This window comes from Vanrija pseudolonga, chromosome 5 (assembly GCF_020906515.1).
Source record: "Vanrija pseudolonga chromosome 5, complete sequence".
Lineage (NCBI taxonomy): Eukaryota > Fungi > Basidiomycota > Tremellomycetes > Trichosporonales > Trichosporonaceae > Vanrija > Vanrija pseudolonga.
The window spans coordinates 1,666,654-1,683,438 of record NC_085853.1 but is presented as its reverse complement, the minus strand read 5'-3'; the positions used below and the strand labels follow the sequence as shown (position 1 = coordinate 1,683,438).

Genomic DNA, 16,785 nt, shown 5'->3' with positions numbered 1-16,785 from the left:
GGAGGGGGGGAGGACGAGGGAGGCGGCGGACTCGAGAGCACCGTCATTCAGACTGGCCTCCTCCACAGCAGCAGGTGGGTGAGCCAACAACGGCTGAATCCTAGGCAAATGAGCCAAGAACAAACTTCGTACATGGAGGCTCTGTACATACATAACTCGTAAGACTTGTCGTATCCTCAACGAAAGGTGGGGTATCTGTTACGTCTTTCCGCATTCAGAAGAGCTCGCCCTCTTCCGCCTCCCGCTTCGCACGCCACGCATCTTCAAGCTGCTTGAAAATGTACCCGACAGCCTCGGTCATTGACTCGTCCTTGGAGCGGTACTTGAGGCCGAGGACGTGGGTCGCCTTCGAGCCGTCAAAGTAGACGGCCTGCCTGTCGAGCTCGGCGCGGTAAGTGACATCCTCGTTGCCGTGGAGGAACTCGAAGTGGTCCGGCAGGGCGTGGTTGGCGGCGAGGGCAAAGTCGTTGCCCCAGAGCGGGGTGCCCGAGATGATGAAGCGTTCGCCAGACGCCTCGGGGGTACGCATGGCCTTTACGCACGCGTCGGCAACGTCACGGCGGTCGACAAAGTTGCCAAAGGACTGGTTCAGGAGATTCTGGGGTGCACCGGTCGAGAGGAAGGGCTGGAACAGGGCGAGCACGAGGGCTGGTAGGTGTGAGTAGACTCGTGCGTGGGTCCCACACCTACGGTCACAGTGGTCGACCTTCATCCCGGTGGGAGTGTCGTGCGTGGGGGGGCCAATGGTCTACTGTCAGAACGGCGCAAGGAAGGCGACTCACGCAGCCGGGAAGCAGAGCCACACCGTCCCACAGCGGCTGGCGGCGGCGGATCCACTCCCAGAAGGCAGTCTCGGCGAGGGTCTTGCTAGCACAGTACTGGATCGAGCTCGGTGCAGCAGCCTGCTTGAGCTCCACGATGTCGACACACTGGTCGTTCCAGTCTTGGCGTCAGCTCAGTCGCGGGCAGTGAGCTCACCCTTCTCCGTGTAGCTGACAGGGCCTGGGACGTCGTAGCGGCCGGCGGATGCGATCGAGCTGAGGTGTCAGCTAATCAGGGCAGAGGCCAGCTCACCTAATGTGAACAACACGCTTGACGGTAGGATTTAACGGGCCAACGCTGTTAAGCAGGCTAGTGACGCCGCGGACCGCGCGCTCGAGGAAGAAGTGGTCACCAATGTGGCAAGTGGTGCTCTGGAACGCGAGGTTGATGATGCCGTCGACGCCCTCTACGGCGTCCTCGTACGCATCGTACTGGGGGTTGAGCACGGTGACTACGGATACCTCACACCGTACGCACCCTAGTGATGTCGTTGACCACATAGCACTCGACGTCGGGGAACAGGGCGTGGACCTGCCCGATCTTGTGCTGGTTGTCCGTGACGCGCACCTTGAACCCGGCGGCGAGGAGGGCGGCGACCGTGTGCCTGGGGTGGGTCAGAGATATCTCGATGTGTGGCACGTACGTTCCGACGAAGCACGAGCCGCCGGTGACGAGGACGAGGGAGCCGCGGGGGAGGAAGGGCATGTTGGGCGATGAGGAAGAGGGGAGCTGAGCGAGGCCGAACACCGCGGTGCCAATGCCTATGGCTCTCTCACCTGTGGTGGGGGACCATTCATCTTCCTTCCCATCGCCTTAAGAGTGTGTTCGTGAGAAAGGAGACCCCACAGGTCGAATGGCGACATGAGGACAACAACATTGGCGCCGAAGGGATTGGTTGGTCGGATTATTCGCGCCACGTGACTTGCAGCCACACCTGATGAGCTTGTCTGCATGCAAGATCAGACGCCAGCTGCCGCTTGTTGCCCGCTAGCATGCGCGATTTGCCTATTGTGCGTTCGAACGCCGGCCATGGGATGCGAAACGGCTGCTCGACTGATCATCATCAGCCGCCACCTGCCACTGTGGCCGGCGGTTGAAACCAATTGGACGATGAAAAACCCCTCGCCACAATATCCCGCAGGGGTAAACATCTCCAAGCACGCCCAGTATAGCCTGCCGCCCTGGCTGATAGCGGCGATAGCTTGCACCTGACGTCAGAGGGGCTGTTAGTGTGGTCCTCTGATGAGACAGCTGACCACTGCCCAATGCATGCGCCTGGTGTTGGTGGCCTCCAACAAAAGGCACATGTCGGTCCGCCACGCAGCTTGCCTCCTGCCCGCGCGTCCAGTCCATACATGGCTTGTGGGTCTACGAACGCACTATGACTACTGACTTGCGTACTAGCACTACTGTTACATACATACAGTTGAGTGATGCGTTAATGGTGACGTCTCCTGCCTCCTCCTACGATCGCGACCTGTGCTCCCGCCACATGCCAACACCCCCGCCACCCGTGATGGAGCTTAGATACGCAGACACCATCTGCGCCTTGATGAACGTCGCGGCCTCTTCGAGCGATTCGTCCTTCGGACGGTACTTGAACGCAAAGGTGCGCTCGGCCTTGCTGCCGTCGTACTGCACCGCCTGCGAGTCCAGCTGCCCGCGGAACTTGGGGTCGTATCGGCCCATCGTGAGACCCGAGAGCTCTGATACGCCGTGGCTGGCGGCGAGAGCGAAGTCATTACCCCACAGCGAAGACGCTGATACGATGAATCGCTGGCCGCCGGCCTCAGGAACGCAGAGCGAGGCCACACAGCAGTGTGCGACGTCGCGCACGTCGACAAAGTTGCCAAACGACTCGTGTAGGCATTCGTCTGGTATACCTGGCTGGAGGAAGGGCTTGAACAGGGCCACAATGAGGGCTGCGGTGTCAGCGCTGTGCATGACCTGAGACATACATCCCGAGGTGGTTACGGCGCCAGCCGTGGCTTGCTGACTTGTGGGGCCAAAGTTCTACAGGCATTAGCGCGTTCTACTGCGGGGCTACGGGAACATACACAGCTGGGCAGGAGGGACACTGCATCCCATGTGGGGTCCATATCCTCGACGTAGTCCCATAGTGCCCGCTCGGCCATAGTTTTACAAGCTGCGGCCGGTTAGCGGCTATCGCGCCATGGGGACCCACCAGAGTACTTGAATGCCCCAGAGGCCGATGCCCCTAATGTCTGCACAGCTGCGACGCTCTGGTCGTTCCAGTCTGCGTACGTGGTCAATGCGCTGTTTCTTCCACGCTAGACCCACCTTCCTCTGTGAATGTCACTGGCCCCGGGATGTCATAGCGTCCAGCCGCGGCAGCCGAGCTGGCGAAGTTAGCCAGTAGCCCTCTATGCATGGTGGCGAGCACACGCACCTGAGATAGATGACGCGCTTGAGGCTCCCGCCCAGTGCCTGAGTGCGGTCGGCTGTCTCGAGTAAACTCGTGACACTCCTTACCGCCGGGATGAGGATGTCCTCGGGGTCAGCCGTGAGGTCCAAGTTGGCGGGCGAAGCGAGGTGGATAATCGCATGAACATCCTTTACGGCCTTGACATAGGACGCGGGCTGATGTCATGGTAGGTCAGCTGCTTGCTCTGCGGGTCACTTGACAAGGCGCACAGTCGCCGCCATTGTTGACTCGCGCTCGCACACAGAGGCGTTACTCACGTCGGTCCAGTCGTCGATGAGTGCCACATCGATTGGCTCGGTGGGGAAGAGTCGGACGACGTGCGCGCCTTGCTCAGCGGTACGAACAGCGATACGGACACTGAAGCCAGCACTGATGAGTGCTGAGACGGTATGACTGGTGGCGCGCGTCAGCATGGCAGCTCTCCAGACGTCTCCCCGCTCGCCCGCACGTACGCGCCAATGAAGCCGGACGCGCCAGTGACCAAGACCAAAGACCCAGGCTGGACGACAGGCATGAATTGTCGTTCCCCTCCCGGGCTCAGAGACGAGTATCAGATGGCGCGGTACGCCTGTTGGTGGTCTGTCCTTGGAGAGACGCTGTCGTCGTGAGTGTTGGAGTGGCGAAGAGCAACACGAAAGTGACTATAGAGTTGGAGATGTGGGCCAGAAGTGGGATCAAGGCTGAAGTGGACGCAATGACGCGCACCGGGAGTCACTTTGGTCCGAAATTGTTGTGCCTAATCTCGCTAGAATCGCCAACAACTAATTGTTATTATGATCGTTTCTAATCACGACAAGTGGCGGCGGCAGGTCCGACAATGACAAGGGCGATGGCGAGGATGTCGTTTCCTACGCGTCTGACAGAGAGAGAAAGAGACGAACACAAGAGAGTGAGAAGCAACACTGAGAGATGCACATGGCCACATCGGGAGCACGCATAGCCTAACGTGCATGTGCGGTCAGACTCCGGAGGACGGTTGCTGGAAAGTAAAGGCTGAACCTGGCGGCCAGGCTCGTGGGCGGCGGGCATACTCCCATTCTGATTGATTAAACACCAAGGCACAGCAACAACCAGAGCAATACCAAATGGCGCCGGGGTCTTGGCCCACGACACTTCTAATGGCGCAATGGGCCCATCCCACCCACGGGGAAAGGTGGCGCCTGGGCCAGCCATGGATGGGTCGACGACCACGGGGGCATGCAGCACAGACACATGTACGGCCAAAGTCGGGCCGGACATTGACCGCAAGGACGCGCAGGCAGGGTTAAGAAGGCGCGGTTCAGCGGTAGAACGGTCGGCGCTGTACTCATTGTCTTGCACGTGTCTCTGGCGCGTCCACTCCAGCCTGCACTTCTAGCCGGGATCCAGCCTCACAGCACGAGGGCCAAGGCAAGGCAAGGCGATCATGTACAAGCGCGTATTCAGCCAGAAGTCCGATCTGCGCTCCGTGATGAGCAAGCCGGACTCGATCCGACAATCTGATCGACAAGAACGGGCACTCCACTCTTATCCGCAGGCAATGGAGACGGGGTTGCCGACGAGGCGACGGAAGCGACTCACCCACTCCAAGTTGTTGATCACGGGGTCCATCACCTCTGACATCATGGTGACAACGCTTCCGTCGGTTGTCCGCCCACCAGTCTTGTAGATCGCAACGCTGCACCAAGACAAGCGAGCAGGCTCAGTCGCCTAACATCCTTCCCCCTCCACACCAAGGACAACGCCACGACCGTTGGGTAGAGGCCGTAGAGGTCACCAATCTCATTGAAAAGAGGCAGCTTGTCTTTTGGCCCAACGTCCTGCCTGCCCTCTACGATGCCGCGAGAGCGATGCAACGTCGCGTTTCAAGTTTGCATCCGGTGCTAGAGATGCCCGTTCCGACCCACTCTTCCGCGGTGCATCAAGCAGCAAGGCGGTGAGCGGGCATCAGCAAAGGGCTTGTCGTCATTCATCTCCGCGATAGCACCAAGACTTCATGTGACTGGGGAACGGCAAGCCCAGGATGAACGAGCTCACTCATCTCAACCCACGTCGTTGTCACCCATCTCCTCGACCTCACCACCATGGGTCTGTTTGACAAGATCAAGAAGAACAAACAGCAGGGCAAGGGCGGGCAGCCCCCAGCCCAGTACGTTCCCCAGGCGCAGTATGTGCCCCCACCGCACCCTTCGTACGCGGCGGCGCCTCCACACCCGGCATACGCGGGACAGGCTGTACCGGCGCCTTATCCGGGGTACGCAGTACCAGCTCCAGCAGCAGCACCAGCGGCGCCTTCACAGCAGCACGCTCTCGCAACCCAGTATGGAACACCAGCGCCTCCGCCGCCAGCAGCTCCTCCTGCAGCCCCGACCACTGCCCGCGCTGCATCCTCTCAGCCCCTTGGCCGCAACCTGGCCAAGGCGCTCCCCGTCATCTCGGCCGGCCTCGTGTCCCTAGGCTACCGCGGCACCGTGGTCAAGCTCATGCAGTGCTCAAAGCAGACGTACAAACTCGTCTCACCCGCACTGTACAAGTCGTTGGTGTTCAACGAGTACAACTGGGACCAGATCCACAAGCACCTGTGGCTCGCCCGTCTGTGTAACCCCGAGTACAGGGCCGACTGGGATTTCTCGGACGAGAACCTATGGGGCCCAGGGGTCGACACGGATGTCAAGGAGTCGCGTCGGCGCCTTTCGCTCCTCTCGCATACTGAGGATATCGTGATCGACGGCATCGCGTTCGAAACTGAATTTGACACCAAGCTGTTTGGCCAGCTCGCGTGGTGCCTCAAGTTCGATGACCCGGACCCCAAACCACACATCTATACGGCGCTCAAGACGCTGCGCATCACACCGCGCGGGTTCTGCTTCCTCGGATGGAACTGCATGCGCAACGTCGAGAAGACAGAGACCTGGCGGGTGCACCGCGCCTTCTCCATCATGCTGGCCACGATGCCGATCGAGAACGTACACTTCTGCGTCACATGGCCCACACTGGCGGACAACGACGAGTGGATCAAGGCCCAGCAGAAGATGTTTGAGAACTGGGCCGGCGTCACGTCACGGCAGTACCCTGCGTTCCTGTACTCGCAGTGGCTGTGGACGCTGAACGTCAAGACGGACAACGAGATCAACGACGCGTACAACTCGTTCAACCTGTGGCGGCGGTTCAGACTGGTGTCGCTGCACAACATGCCCCACGGCCGCCTCGAGTGGCTCATGCCGCGGGTGTTGGCCGAGCGCACGCGCGTGTGGGCCGACACTACGGTGCACCCCGGCGGCGTGCCGGTCATGTACGAGGGCGACTTGTTCCCGAACAGCCCGGTGGCGAAGCCGTTCGAAGGCAGAATCGAGTGCTCCAACTTCAACGAGACGCGGCCGCCGCGCGAGTGCCCCTGCGTGATCGCGTACACGCACGCCATGATCCAGGAGAAGATGCACGCCATGAAGGGCGGCCAGCTCGTGTATGTCAACATTGACCTGCCGCACTGGTCGACCGTGGAGGCGTGCGAAGTGTGCGGCGTTGGCAAGGGCAAGGGCAACGACCCGTTCGAGGTCCCCAACGACGTCAAGGACCCGCCGTGTGTGAGTTGTTGGCTCCTAGGCTGCTTCGCTGACGACACACAGAACGCCGACCACTGGTGGGAGAAGCCGCCCAACCGCCTGCCGCCCGATGCCAGGACGTACGACAAGGCGAGGTGGACAAAGTGGGCCGATACGGGACTGTAGGGGGTGCGTATGCACCGACAATGGTGTGCGTGGCGAAACGCACAAGCACGAGGTTATGCACAGCGGCAGTCGGGCAGGCAGCCGACTGGGAGAACTTACGCAGCCTCTAACCTCCTACTCACCAGTGTACCTTTGTACCACCAATGCGGCAGTGACCCATCACTCCGCCACACTTGTTCAGCACAGGCTGTGAGCCTCGGTACATTGCCCGTTGTTGTTCGCCACAATAACCACACAGCACCATTGTTCATCAAGGCCGGCGCAATATGCGAGACAGCATCGCACAATGCAAGCCGAGGTGGAGTTTGAGATCTCACCAGCTCCCCAGCTCGTTGCTACATGCGAGGGCGAGTACTCGAGGTGTATAAGACGACCTGCCGCCGCACCGGCGTGCATCTCTTCTCGCCCCAACCAACACATTACACCACATGTTCCGCCTCCCGTCCCTCAAGCGGCGCTTCTTCCCACGCCACAAGCCAGGCGTGATAACGCTCTCGCCGCCGCCAACGCCGCCGCGCACACCGAGCCCGGGCGACGCCCGCTCGTCATCCATAATGGGCGTGTATGCCGTGTCCTGGGACACGGGGCGCTCCACAACCACCGCCGAGTCGCACTCGCACCCGCACTCGCCGCCGCTCTTCGCGCCCACGCGGCTGGTGGACACGATTCTCGAGGACGACGAGCGGGAGGGCGAGCGTGAGCCGCTCGTCGTCGCCGACGAGGACGAGGACGAGGATTCACTCAGCGAGAGTGGCGACGCCGACAGCGACGGCGACGACGCAGACGAAGACATCGTCTCCGAGTGGTCGTTTGGCCACGCGCCAGACGACGACAGTGTGCCGACCGAGACGGCCAACGGGCTCCTCATTGCGCCGAACACGCGCAGGGACGTGCCGACCGAGACGGACAACGGGATCCTCATCGCGCCTGCCGCTCCTCCTCGCCGTGAGGTGCCAGTGGCGACAGAGACGGCGGCGGGCATCCTCGTCGTGCGGCGCGAGCGCGAGCCCGAGCCGGCGAGCGACGCAGAGAGCGCGTACGAGGACGCCGTTGAGCATCCCATGCTCCCGCCGCTCGTGCTCCCGCCGCTCGTGTTCACCCCGCTCCCGCCGCTACCCACTACGCCTCCATCGCGGTCGCCCACCAGCCCCGCCGCTGGCAGGCCACTCACGCCGGCCGAGGTGCCGCGCCGCGCGTCGTCGCTGCACGCGTCGTCGCCGACGGGCACGCGCGCGCCGTCCCCGAGCTCCACACGCGCGACGTACCGCGAGGTCGTGCCCACCCAGCAGCGGGGCAAGGCGGCGCAGTCCCGCCCGTCCGTGCTGAAGCGTCTTGCCACGCGCGCAGACGACGCGCCGCCCCTCCCCGTCGTGGACAACGACGACATGCTCGCGCTTGGCGGCCTCCGCCCCCAGCGCAGGCGGAGCAAGCGCAAGCCCGTGCCGTACGCTGCCGACGAGCACGCGACGCTCCCGTCCGACCACGTGAGCTGGGTGCAGGCTTTGCGTGCGGAGCCGGACGACACGCGGGCGCAGGTACTCGCCGCGTGCGACGACGACAGCGGCACGCTCGCGCAGCTGAACGCGCGGCTGGACGCGCTCCTCGCGCCGCCCGAGCGGCCGGTGTCGCTCGTCGATCTCGTGGCGCCGGACGCAGACGAAGCCGTCCTGCGCATGCGCCTCCGCGCGCGCCTCGAGCTCGGCGACGCGGCGCCGCCAACAATCGCGGCGTACCGTACCCTCGCTACCGCTGAGGCGGGGCACGCGGCCCAGGTGGCGTGGTTTGTCGAGGAGCGCGGCGCGATGAAGCGCGCCCTGGACAAGAGCTACGCCGCGTGGGAGACCGAGCGGGACCTGCACCTCCGCACGCTGCTGCGCGAGCTGCGGCTGCGGCGCAAGGCGCACGCGCTGGAAGCTGAGCTTGCGGCTGTCAAGGCTGGGAGCGGGCAGGCCGAGGGGGGTGAGCAGGCCGTGCGTGACTGGCTTGAGGACGTCGAGGCGAGTCGTAGGGAGCCTGCACCCACCGTGCCCCTCCAGACTCCTGCCGAGGCCGTCGACCGCGCCAACTCGTCCATCGTCCAGCTTGTCGACTGGGTCGACAGGCTCAAGGTTGAGAACCGCGGGCTGCGGGCGCGTCTGGCCTTCGGACCGGGCGTCGACTACAATGTCGACTACAACTGGCCCTCAGAGTAGCATCGCACTCGCCCTGTCTCCTATAATGTCCTTTTGTACCTGTGTTGTGTTAATACCAATGTGGCGCCGCTCGCCCCGCCTCGTCACATTCATGCATACTAGTCTACACACAGTTGTATTGTCGCAATAATGCAATGCTATAAAACACATCAGACCGCCTTCCACCTCGTGTCGCGTCGTGTGTGAAGGTACACTTCTCTAATCGAGTCGCGCCTCGGAGCCGACCAGTCACCGCTACGGCCTGGGATGAGATTCGATACCTGAAGTGTGAGCAGGTACACTCAGCAGAGCAGACACCTACAAGGAATCGCTTGCCTTCGACCAAGTCGAGGCCACGGGCATCCCACACATTGAGCATGCCCGTCCGTGCCTTCTCCTTCCTCCCCTCACGCGCGTCCGAGAACCGCACCATGCGAAAGTCGCGAATGTCGCGTGGCGGACAAGACTCCTTGAGCTTGGCCTCCAACTCTGCCTGCTCCTCCATCATCGCCTGCTCCATCCTCTTCTGGGCATGGCGCGCGAGGTGGACAATGTGCGAGCCGGAGAGCTTTCTGATGCGTCCCATGACGTCTCTTGCCTCCATGAGCTCGTCAAAGTCGTCGTCGAGGCTGTCGGGCGGTTCGTCGGACACGCGCGTGTTCACGTCTTCGGCATGCGAGGCGAGGTGCCGAGCAAGCTCTTCCAGCTGTTCCAGCGACTTCCGCATCTCGTCCATCAGGCGTGTGCGTTCGCTCTCGTACTTTTCCTAGGCATGTTAGGACGTCCCTGGCACATTTAGAACTCACCTTCCACTGGTCTGCACGCATAGCCTCCTCGTCCTCGCTCCATGGCGCTTCACGCGAACCCTTGTCTGCGTTCATGAAGGCCAGCGGGTAGACACGATCGAGCACCACGTCCATGAGAACGATAACGCCTCCGTCGACAGACAGGCTTGACAGCCCTGCCACGAATGGTTGTGGCTGAAGCCCAAGCCGGGCATCCCAAGCTGCTAGGTGTGTCGAATTTCCAGTCAGGGTGAGGTTCGACTTCTCAAACGCCTCGAGAACATCTGAGCCGTCGCTCGATGAATCAAGCCTAGCTCCAGAGATGCCGAGCTTGCGGCCGATCTTGATCTTGCCCTTGAGGATTGCCCGTGCCAGGCAATCGTCCGTAGCGGCTCGGATCTCGTACCATCCATCGGTGAGCACCAGATATGGGCGCTGTTTCACCGGCTCGCCGTCATCATTGGCGGCCGGGGGAGGGTGGTGAATTCCCGAAACGCAGAGGATCATAGGAAGACTTGGAGACGAGTCGTGCTCTTGGATTCGTCGCACAATCGACCTCTGTGCCGCTCCGAACTCGCGCTCATACCTGTGGTGTGAGTTGTCACCCAGCAGCGGCTTCCACTCACCGATACTTGAGCTGGCACAGCACCTCGTACCAGTTCCACTTCTCTTCATACAGCGCTGGTTTGGCCATGATCTGGCCTGCCACCTTCCAGAGGATCAAGCGCCAGTGGTTGTTGACCCATTTCTGCGTCACAAACTCGCACTTTTCGTACTTGAGTCGCTCAAACGCCTGAACATTGCCGAGCACAGAGGCGTCCTGGGCGATGAACTGGTAGTAGATGGCGTTGTTTATGCCGAGCGTCCAGATTTCGTCTGGCCTGGCGGGTTAGTGCAATTCGAGGTTCTGAGCACCCACAAGCCGTGCATTACGAGCTCTCCAGGAGAATAGAACCCCGGGTAGAGGTACAGCTCTCGCCATGTTTTGCGGTTCCCGGGAGCTGTCCATTAGCACTGGCGATAAGCCCAAACCTTCTCCACTTACGCTCCAAATTGAACACCGATTCGTAGATCTTCTTGGGCTCCGGTGGAGGCTTCAACGGGGTGCGGAGGGCCGAGAGGGATGTCTTTGCCTGAGTAGCCGTCGCCGCGCCCGGAACTCGGAAAGGTGTCACGAATCCCTTGCGTACTGGCTTGCCACCTGGCGTTCCTCCGAGACCGATGCGCCGTGGTGTTACGCCAGGGGTTCCAATCTCAATCCGTTTGGGCAGTTTTGTGCTCGCTGGCGTCCTGAACCCATTGGGAAGGTTGGTCTTGCTGCTCAGAGGAACTCGCGAGCCAGTCTGTCTGACTGGCGTTGAGAAGTCGCTTTGTGGCCTCTGCGTGCTGAAGGGCTGTGGAGAGGATGGTCGCCGGATGGGTGTCGACGACGGCCCAGTCTCTTCCAAGTCGTTGAAGATGGCAAGTGCACGAGCCATGCTCTGAGATGACGGTGCCGCTACGGCCCGCCCAGAGCCCGACTGGAACCCGCCTGTAGACGGCCCAGCCGTAGGTGTAGCTTCCTCCTCGCCGAACAATGCCAGAGCGCGAGCACGGCTCGTCGCCATCTGTGGGGCTGTCGACCCAGACCCGAGCTGGAACCCACTGGTCTGCGTGGGGCGCGGCCCTAACGCGGAGGCAGGCGCAGCACCGGCATTGGCAAAGCCTGAGCGCGCTGGTGCGGGGGTTGATGGCGGTGGGAATGACGATGGCATGGGGAACGAGGTTGGCGGTTCGATGCGACGGCGCTTCGGCAGGCCTTCATCAACTGCGACGTCGTGCTCGACCTCCTGGATGATCTTCATGGCCTTGGACATTGCCGCAGCCGTGGGCTGGGCCCACGTACGACCGCCCGCACTAGAGAAGCTGACCACAGCGGGGATGTCGGCGGGCACTGGCGCGAAGAACGGGTCGTCGTCTTCTGGCAGGTGAGCGCAGTCCTCATGCAACTGCCTACCGTAAGGATCAGGGGAGCGCGAAGGCGAGCGCGAGCGTGCGCGCTTGGTCGACGCTCTGGCCTCGGCGGGGCTGAGCACCCCGACGGCGAAGTCGTCCAGCCCATCAAAGTCGTTGAAGTCGTCTGACCCGAGGCCGGCGAGCAGGCCATCAATGTCTGCGTCGACGAGCGCATCGGGGACTGGGGTTGTGCGCGACGAGGTGGGTTCTGGGGGTGCGGGTGACAGCGGCGAGAGGGGTGTGAGTGGACTGTCTTCCCTCGTTTCTGGCGGCGTCGCGTGTCGGGCTGCTGGCGGGTTAGATCGTCCTGGCATCTTGTCACCCACCCAAGTCGGCTGCTGCAGACGCCATGATGCTGTACACTCCCTCGTGTGATGCCTTAATCCAGCATGCGAGAGAGAGAGAGGGTGTGCACGTGAGGAATGACAAAGGAGAAATGAGTTACGAAAGAGCAAGTTGACGACAGACGCGTGAAAGGGAAGGCAGGCGCGTCAACCAAACACAATCAGCTTTTACGTAAAGCGTTTCACCCAACTTGGCCACCCACATGTCCCTAAAGGCTCTGGATCGACAACTGTCTTCCTCCTCATCATAACAACCGTCAAGCATTGCTAGGCAGCATGGCCCACGCTGTCGCTACCGTCGAGGAAAAGCTCAGGAGGTAGGTGCACCTTCACATCACAAGCTCATTCCGCCAGCATCTCCACTGCCGTCGCCGACCTGGCCGACACCGTGCCCGTCCTCCAGCCAGCGGTGCAGCTCGTCGTCGGCGGGGTTGTCCAACTCCCCGGCAACGCTCTGCCCGAGGCCCAGGCCATTGCAACCGGCATCAACCGCATATTTGAGCGACTCGATGATATAAATACGGAGCTTCACGACATGCGCACTGACATCCGCACCATCCAGGTGACCCAGAAGCTTGAGTGAGTGACGACCTTGTTGATCGGCGACCGGCTTCTCTAACAGGCAAAGCGGCGCCTGGGGTATCACCCGCATTCAGAACTCGAAGGCGACCGCGCTCAGCCACCCTCTGAGCGCGCTCGCGACCAGGCCGATCGTGGAGCCCGCCCCGGCGCCGCTGCCGGCCCTCGGACCCCCGCCGATCGCGTTCCCCCGCACTCTACGCCAGCTGCGCGACCTCACGGGTAGGTGGTCTGTTCGACATCACGAAGCATGTTCTAACGACATGTCTCAGGGCCCCAGCTCAACCAGATCCTTGCCGCGTACGACCTTCCCATCGAAGGCACCACGGACGAGCGCCGCGAGCGCCTCGCCTCTCACATAGGGTGCGTCCTGTAGTTGTAGAGGGCCACCGTCAAGGTTAGATACAAGTAAGGATTGAAGGACGAACACAAAACGTCATTTGTAACCCACACTGAGTTGTAATATACTGTACATATGCATGTGTCAACGGGACCAACTGTCCCAATCAGACCTCCACTTTGATTTCCAGCTTTTTGCTCGACAGCGACAACATTGACATCTTGCTCTAGTTCACGTCACAACAAATACAGCAATGAGCACGAAAGCAAAGGGTGTGTTGGCTGCCTGAAGAACTACCTAGTCAACAGCTAACCACACCCCAGTTCCGCCAGCCAAGAGTGGGGCTGACGACGGTGATGACAAGCTGACCTCGCAGGCCTCGCCGCCGCACGCGCCGACATCTCCAAGTCGCTGCGCGCACTGGACGTAGTCACGAACACCAAGTACAGCGGTACCAAGGTCCCCGTCCCCGCCGCTGGACTCCACGACATCCTGCTGGCGCTCCTCGCCTCGGTGAAGAAGGAGACCACGACCCTAGCGTTGGCCTTCAAGCCCCCGATCACGGAGGGCGCCATCTCGCAGCAGCTCGACAAGCTCACCGACCAGGTGGGCCGGCTCGTGAGCTGCGTGATCGCGGCGGCCGGAGGGGGAGGGGAGGCGCGCTCGCTCCTCGTCGACGACTGGAACGCGGGCGTGCTCCACCTCGGATCCGAGCTCGAGCGGCTCCTCACCGTGCTCGAGGAGAGCGTGGGCAGCGAGCCGGCGGTGCCTGCCGCGTCGTCGTCCAAGGTCACGGACGACAACCCGTACCTCGCGCACACGGGCCTCGTATGGGACGCGGTCGACCGGTTCGCCGCGTCCCTGCCCCCGACCGAGGTGGCGGCCGTCACGCAGCACTGGGAGGGGCAGAAGGAGACTGTGCGCGACGCGTGGAGCGAGTACAAGGAGTTCTTGGAGGACCACGAGGAGGACGAGGAGGATGACGAGGATGATGATGATGACGAGGACGAGGCTGAGGACGGTGACGATGGCGACGACGACGAGTGGGGCATGCTCGAGAAGGGACTCGACGCCAAGCTCAACCCAACAGAGCGCAAGCGGTCCGAAGCAGTGAGTCGAAGGGCTCGGTTCCGCGCTGACATGACTCAGGCAAAACCCCTGCTGGGACTGCACCAAATCATGCACGCCCAGCTGCCGCGGCACCTCGGCCTGCTGGTCCACGAGCCAGAGGAGGCGTACACCGCGCTGCTGGACGCCTCGGCGGGCGTCGTGGCGGCGTTCGACACGGCCGTGAGCGCCATGTACCCCGAGCAGGACGGCGCCGAGGTGGCTGCCACCCTCGACGCGCTGGGCGGCAAGTCGCGCGCCCTCGCTGCTGCCTTTAGCGCGCGCCTGGCCTCCAGCCCCGCCGACGAGGCCAAGAAGGAGATCGCGGCCAGCTTTGTCCGCCGCTGGCTTGAGCGGCTCGATGTCGAGTCGCTCGAGTGGGAGACGAAGCGCTTGGCTCTTGTCGAGCTGTGAGAAGCCAGTCTTGTTATAATCTATAGAACTGTGTCATGCAGTGGGCCACTGTGCCAGGGCCCCCACCCCTTGCAAAACTCGTCAATAACGCCGCCGCCAGCATCAAGTAATATGAGTGGCGTGATGCATGCTAAGTGTACACCTCGATCTGCTGCCCAGCTGCTGGGCCCGCAATCCTTCCTTCTCTCTTCTCCTTCCGAAGCGTCCAAATATACGCTTAGTCCTGGATCTCGGAGACGATACCAGTACCGATGGTGCGGCCACCCTCACGGAGGGTGAAGCGCGATCCGACCTCGAGGGCAATGTCGTGGATGAGGGTGCCGTTCATGATGACATTGTCACCGGGCATGACGAGCTTCTCGTGCGCGTCCTCGGTACCCTCGGGCCAGGTGAGGCCGACGGTGACGTCGGTGGTGCGGATGAAGAGCTGGGGGCGGTAGTTCTCCATGAAGGGGGTGTAACGGCCACCCTCCTCCTTGGTGAGGACGTAGATCTGGGCCTGGAACTTCTTGACACCCTTGATCGAGCCGGGGGCGACGAGAACCTGACCACGGTGGACCTGGTCACGCTTGAGACCACGGAGAAGGGCACCCATGTTGTCGCCGGCCTCACCGCGCTCGAGCTCCTTGTGGAACATCTCAATGCCAGTGAGGGTCGTCTTGAGGTTGGAGCCCATGCCGACAATCTCAATCTCGGAACCCTTGGTGATGGTGCCACGCTCGACCTTGCCGGTCACGACGGTACCACGGCCCGAGATGGAGAAGACGTCCTCGACGTACATGAGGAAGGGCTTGTCGAGGTCACGCTCGGGGAGGTCGAGCCAGGTGTCGGCGGCGTCCATGAGCTCCTGGATCTTGGCGGCACCACGCTCGGGGTCGCGGCCCTCAAGGGCAGCGAGGGCAGTGCCCATGATGATGGGGGTGTCGTCACCCTCAAAGCCGTACTCGGAGAGGAGCTCGCGCATCTCCATCTCGACGAGCTCGAGCATCTCGGGGTCGTCGACCTGGTCAACCTTGTTGATGAAGACAAGGAGCTTCTTGATGCCGACCTGGCGGGCGAGGAGCAGGTGCTCACGGGTCTGGGGCATCTGGCCGTCGGTAGCCGAGACGACGATGATGGCACCGTCGAGCTGGGCAGCACCGGTAATCATGTTCTTGATGTAATCAGCGTGGCCAGGGCAGTCAATGTGGGCGTAGTGGCGGGCCTTGGTCTCGTACTCGACGTGGGCGGTCGAGATGGTGATACCACGGGCACGCTCCTCGGGGGCCTTGTCGATCTGCGAGTAGTCCATGAACTTTCCACCGCCCTGCTCGGCGAGGTGCTTGGTGATGGCGGCGGTGAGGGTAGTCTTGCCGTGGTCGACGTGGCCAATGGTGCCGATGCTGCGAGCGAGCGAGCGCGTCAGCGCGGGCAGCCCAACCCCCTGTGCTCTTCCCAACTCACTTGAAGTGGGGCTTGGTGCGCGAGAAGCGGCCACCAGCCTCGGCAGCGTACGAACGGACACCGCCGACAACTGGACATGGCGTTAGCTCGAGCTCCCCCTCCGCCTCGCCTCGGCATCACACTCACCAGAAGGCACGAGCATAGCAGCACGGGGGGCAACAGCCGGGCGGGTCGCGAACGCGCGCGCGGCGTGCACGCCAGCAAGGGCGCGGGGGGCGGCTGCGGGTGCGTGTCAGTTGGAACAACAAGATGCCTCGGGACGTCGCGGCCGCGCGAGCAAGCCATCGCGCCGGCCACAGCCGCGCCGCACTCACCGCGGAGCTCGGCGCCGCGGGCGGCAGCGACGAGGCCAGACTGGATCCTAGACCTGAGCATTTTGTTGCTTTTTGTGGTGTTGTTTTGGTTCGGAGGAGAGGGCGGAGAGGTGGACGACGACGACGAGCAACAACTAGCAGCAGCCAACGAGCGAGTGATTTTCCGACTTTCGAGATTTCGCTGCGCCGTCAGTGGCCGATGCGATTGCCATCGACTGCTCACTCAGGGCGGGAGCTGGCATGGCGGGAGTAAAAGTGGCTTGGCCTTTAAGACAGGGGTCCAAATAACGGCGGGTGTATAATCCCGGCGGCATCCGA

The 16,785-nt window shown here is 62.1% G+C and overlaps 7 protein-coding genes across 7 annotated transcripts; 4 read left to right on the top strand and 3 right to left on the bottom strand.

The window, feature by feature from the left end:
- Positions 1 to 124: 124 nt before the first annotated feature.
- YDR541C_0 (Putative uncharacterized oxidoreductase) lies at positions 125 to 4,130 on the bottom strand. Its single transcript, XM_062773861.1, has 15 exons — positions 3,721 to 4,130; positions 3,526 to 3,661; positions 3,233 to 3,423; positions 3,124 to 3,182; positions 3,008 to 3,079; positions 2,880 to 2,968; positions 2,781 to 2,835; positions 2,323 to 2,744; positions 1,466 to 1,551; positions 1,300 to 1,426; positions 1,075 to 1,253; positions 979 to 1,037; positions 783 to 943; positions 691 to 748; positions 125 to 648 (listed from the first exon to the last, which is right to left on the bottom strand). The coding sequence occupies exons 1-15, from the start codon at positions 3,780 to 3,782 to the stop codon at positions 215 to 217; spliced, it is 2,190 nt and encodes a 729-aa protein (XP_062629845.1). The 5' UTR covers positions 3,783 to 4,130; the 3' UTR covers positions 125 to 214.
- A 1,201-nt stretch (positions 4,131 to 5,331) lies between these two features.
- Positions 5,332 to 7,067, top strand: LOC62_05G007338 (uncharacterized protein; the record flags this gene model as incomplete). Its single annotated transcript, XM_062773860.1, has 4 exons — positions 5,332 to 5,396; positions 5,479 to 5,501; positions 5,612 to 6,831; positions 6,874 to 7,067. The coding sequence occupies 4 exons, from the start codon at positions 5,332 to 5,334 to the stop codon at positions 6,973 to 6,975; spliced, it is 1,410 nt and encodes a 469-aa protein (XP_062629844.1). The 3' UTR covers positions 6,976 to 7,067.
- A 336-nt stretch (positions 7,068 to 7,403) lies between these two features.
- On the top strand, positions 7,404 to 9,167 carry LOC62_05G007337 (uncharacterized protein; the record flags this gene model as incomplete). The annotated part of the gene is made up of 1 exon (XM_062773859.1): positions 7,404 to 9,167. The coding sequence occupies one exon, from the start codon at positions 7,404 to 7,406 to the stop codon at positions 9,165 to 9,167; it is 1,764 nt and encodes a 587-aa protein (XP_062629843.1).
- A 149-nt stretch (positions 9,168 to 9,316) lies between these two features.
- Positions 9,317 to 12,277, bottom strand: Brca2 (Breast cancer type 2 susceptibility; the record flags this gene model as incomplete). The annotated part of the gene is made up of 7 exons (XM_062773858.1): positions 9,317 to 9,427; positions 9,469 to 9,912; positions 9,953 to 10,517; positions 10,558 to 10,812; positions 10,851 to 10,932; positions 10,977 to 12,134; positions 12,253 to 12,277. The coding sequence occupies 7 exons, from the start codon at positions 12,275 to 12,277 to the stop codon at positions 9,317 to 9,319; spliced, it is 2,640 nt and encodes an 879-aa protein (XP_062629842.1).
- A 254-nt stretch (positions 12,278 to 12,531) lies between these two features.
- LOC62_05G007335 (uncharacterized protein) lies at positions 12,532 to 13,339 on the top strand. The gene is made up of 4 exons (XM_062773857.1): positions 12,532 to 12,587; positions 12,625 to 12,849; positions 12,899 to 13,071; positions 13,122 to 13,339. Exons 1-4 carry the CDS (start codon positions 12,547 to 12,549, stop codon positions 13,223 to 13,225), a joined length of 543 nt encoding a protein of 180 aa, XP_062629841.1. The 5' UTR covers positions 12,532 to 12,546; the 3' UTR covers positions 13,226 to 13,339.
- Positions 13,340 to 13,442: 103 nt separating this feature from the next.
- Positions 13,443 to 14,710, top strand: LOC62_05G007334 (uncharacterized protein; the record flags this gene model as incomplete). The annotated part of the gene is made up of 2 exons (XM_062773856.1): positions 13,443 to 13,461; positions 13,566 to 14,710. 2 exons carry the CDS (start codon positions 13,443 to 13,445, stop codon positions 14,708 to 14,710), a joined length of 1,164 nt encoding a protein of 387 aa, XP_062629840.1.
- A 217-nt stretch (positions 14,711 to 14,927) lies between these two features.
- TUF1 (Elongation factor Tu, mitochondrial) lies at positions 14,928 to 16,528 on the bottom strand (the record flags this gene model as incomplete). The annotated part of the gene is made up of 4 exons (XM_062773855.1): positions 14,928 to 16,092; positions 16,154 to 16,223; positions 16,280 to 16,372; positions 16,468 to 16,528. 4 exons carry the CDS (start codon positions 16,526 to 16,528, stop codon positions 14,928 to 14,930), a joined length of 1,389 nt encoding a protein of 462 aa, XP_062629839.1.
- Between the last annotated feature and the right edge of the window lie 257 nt (positions 16,529 to 16,785).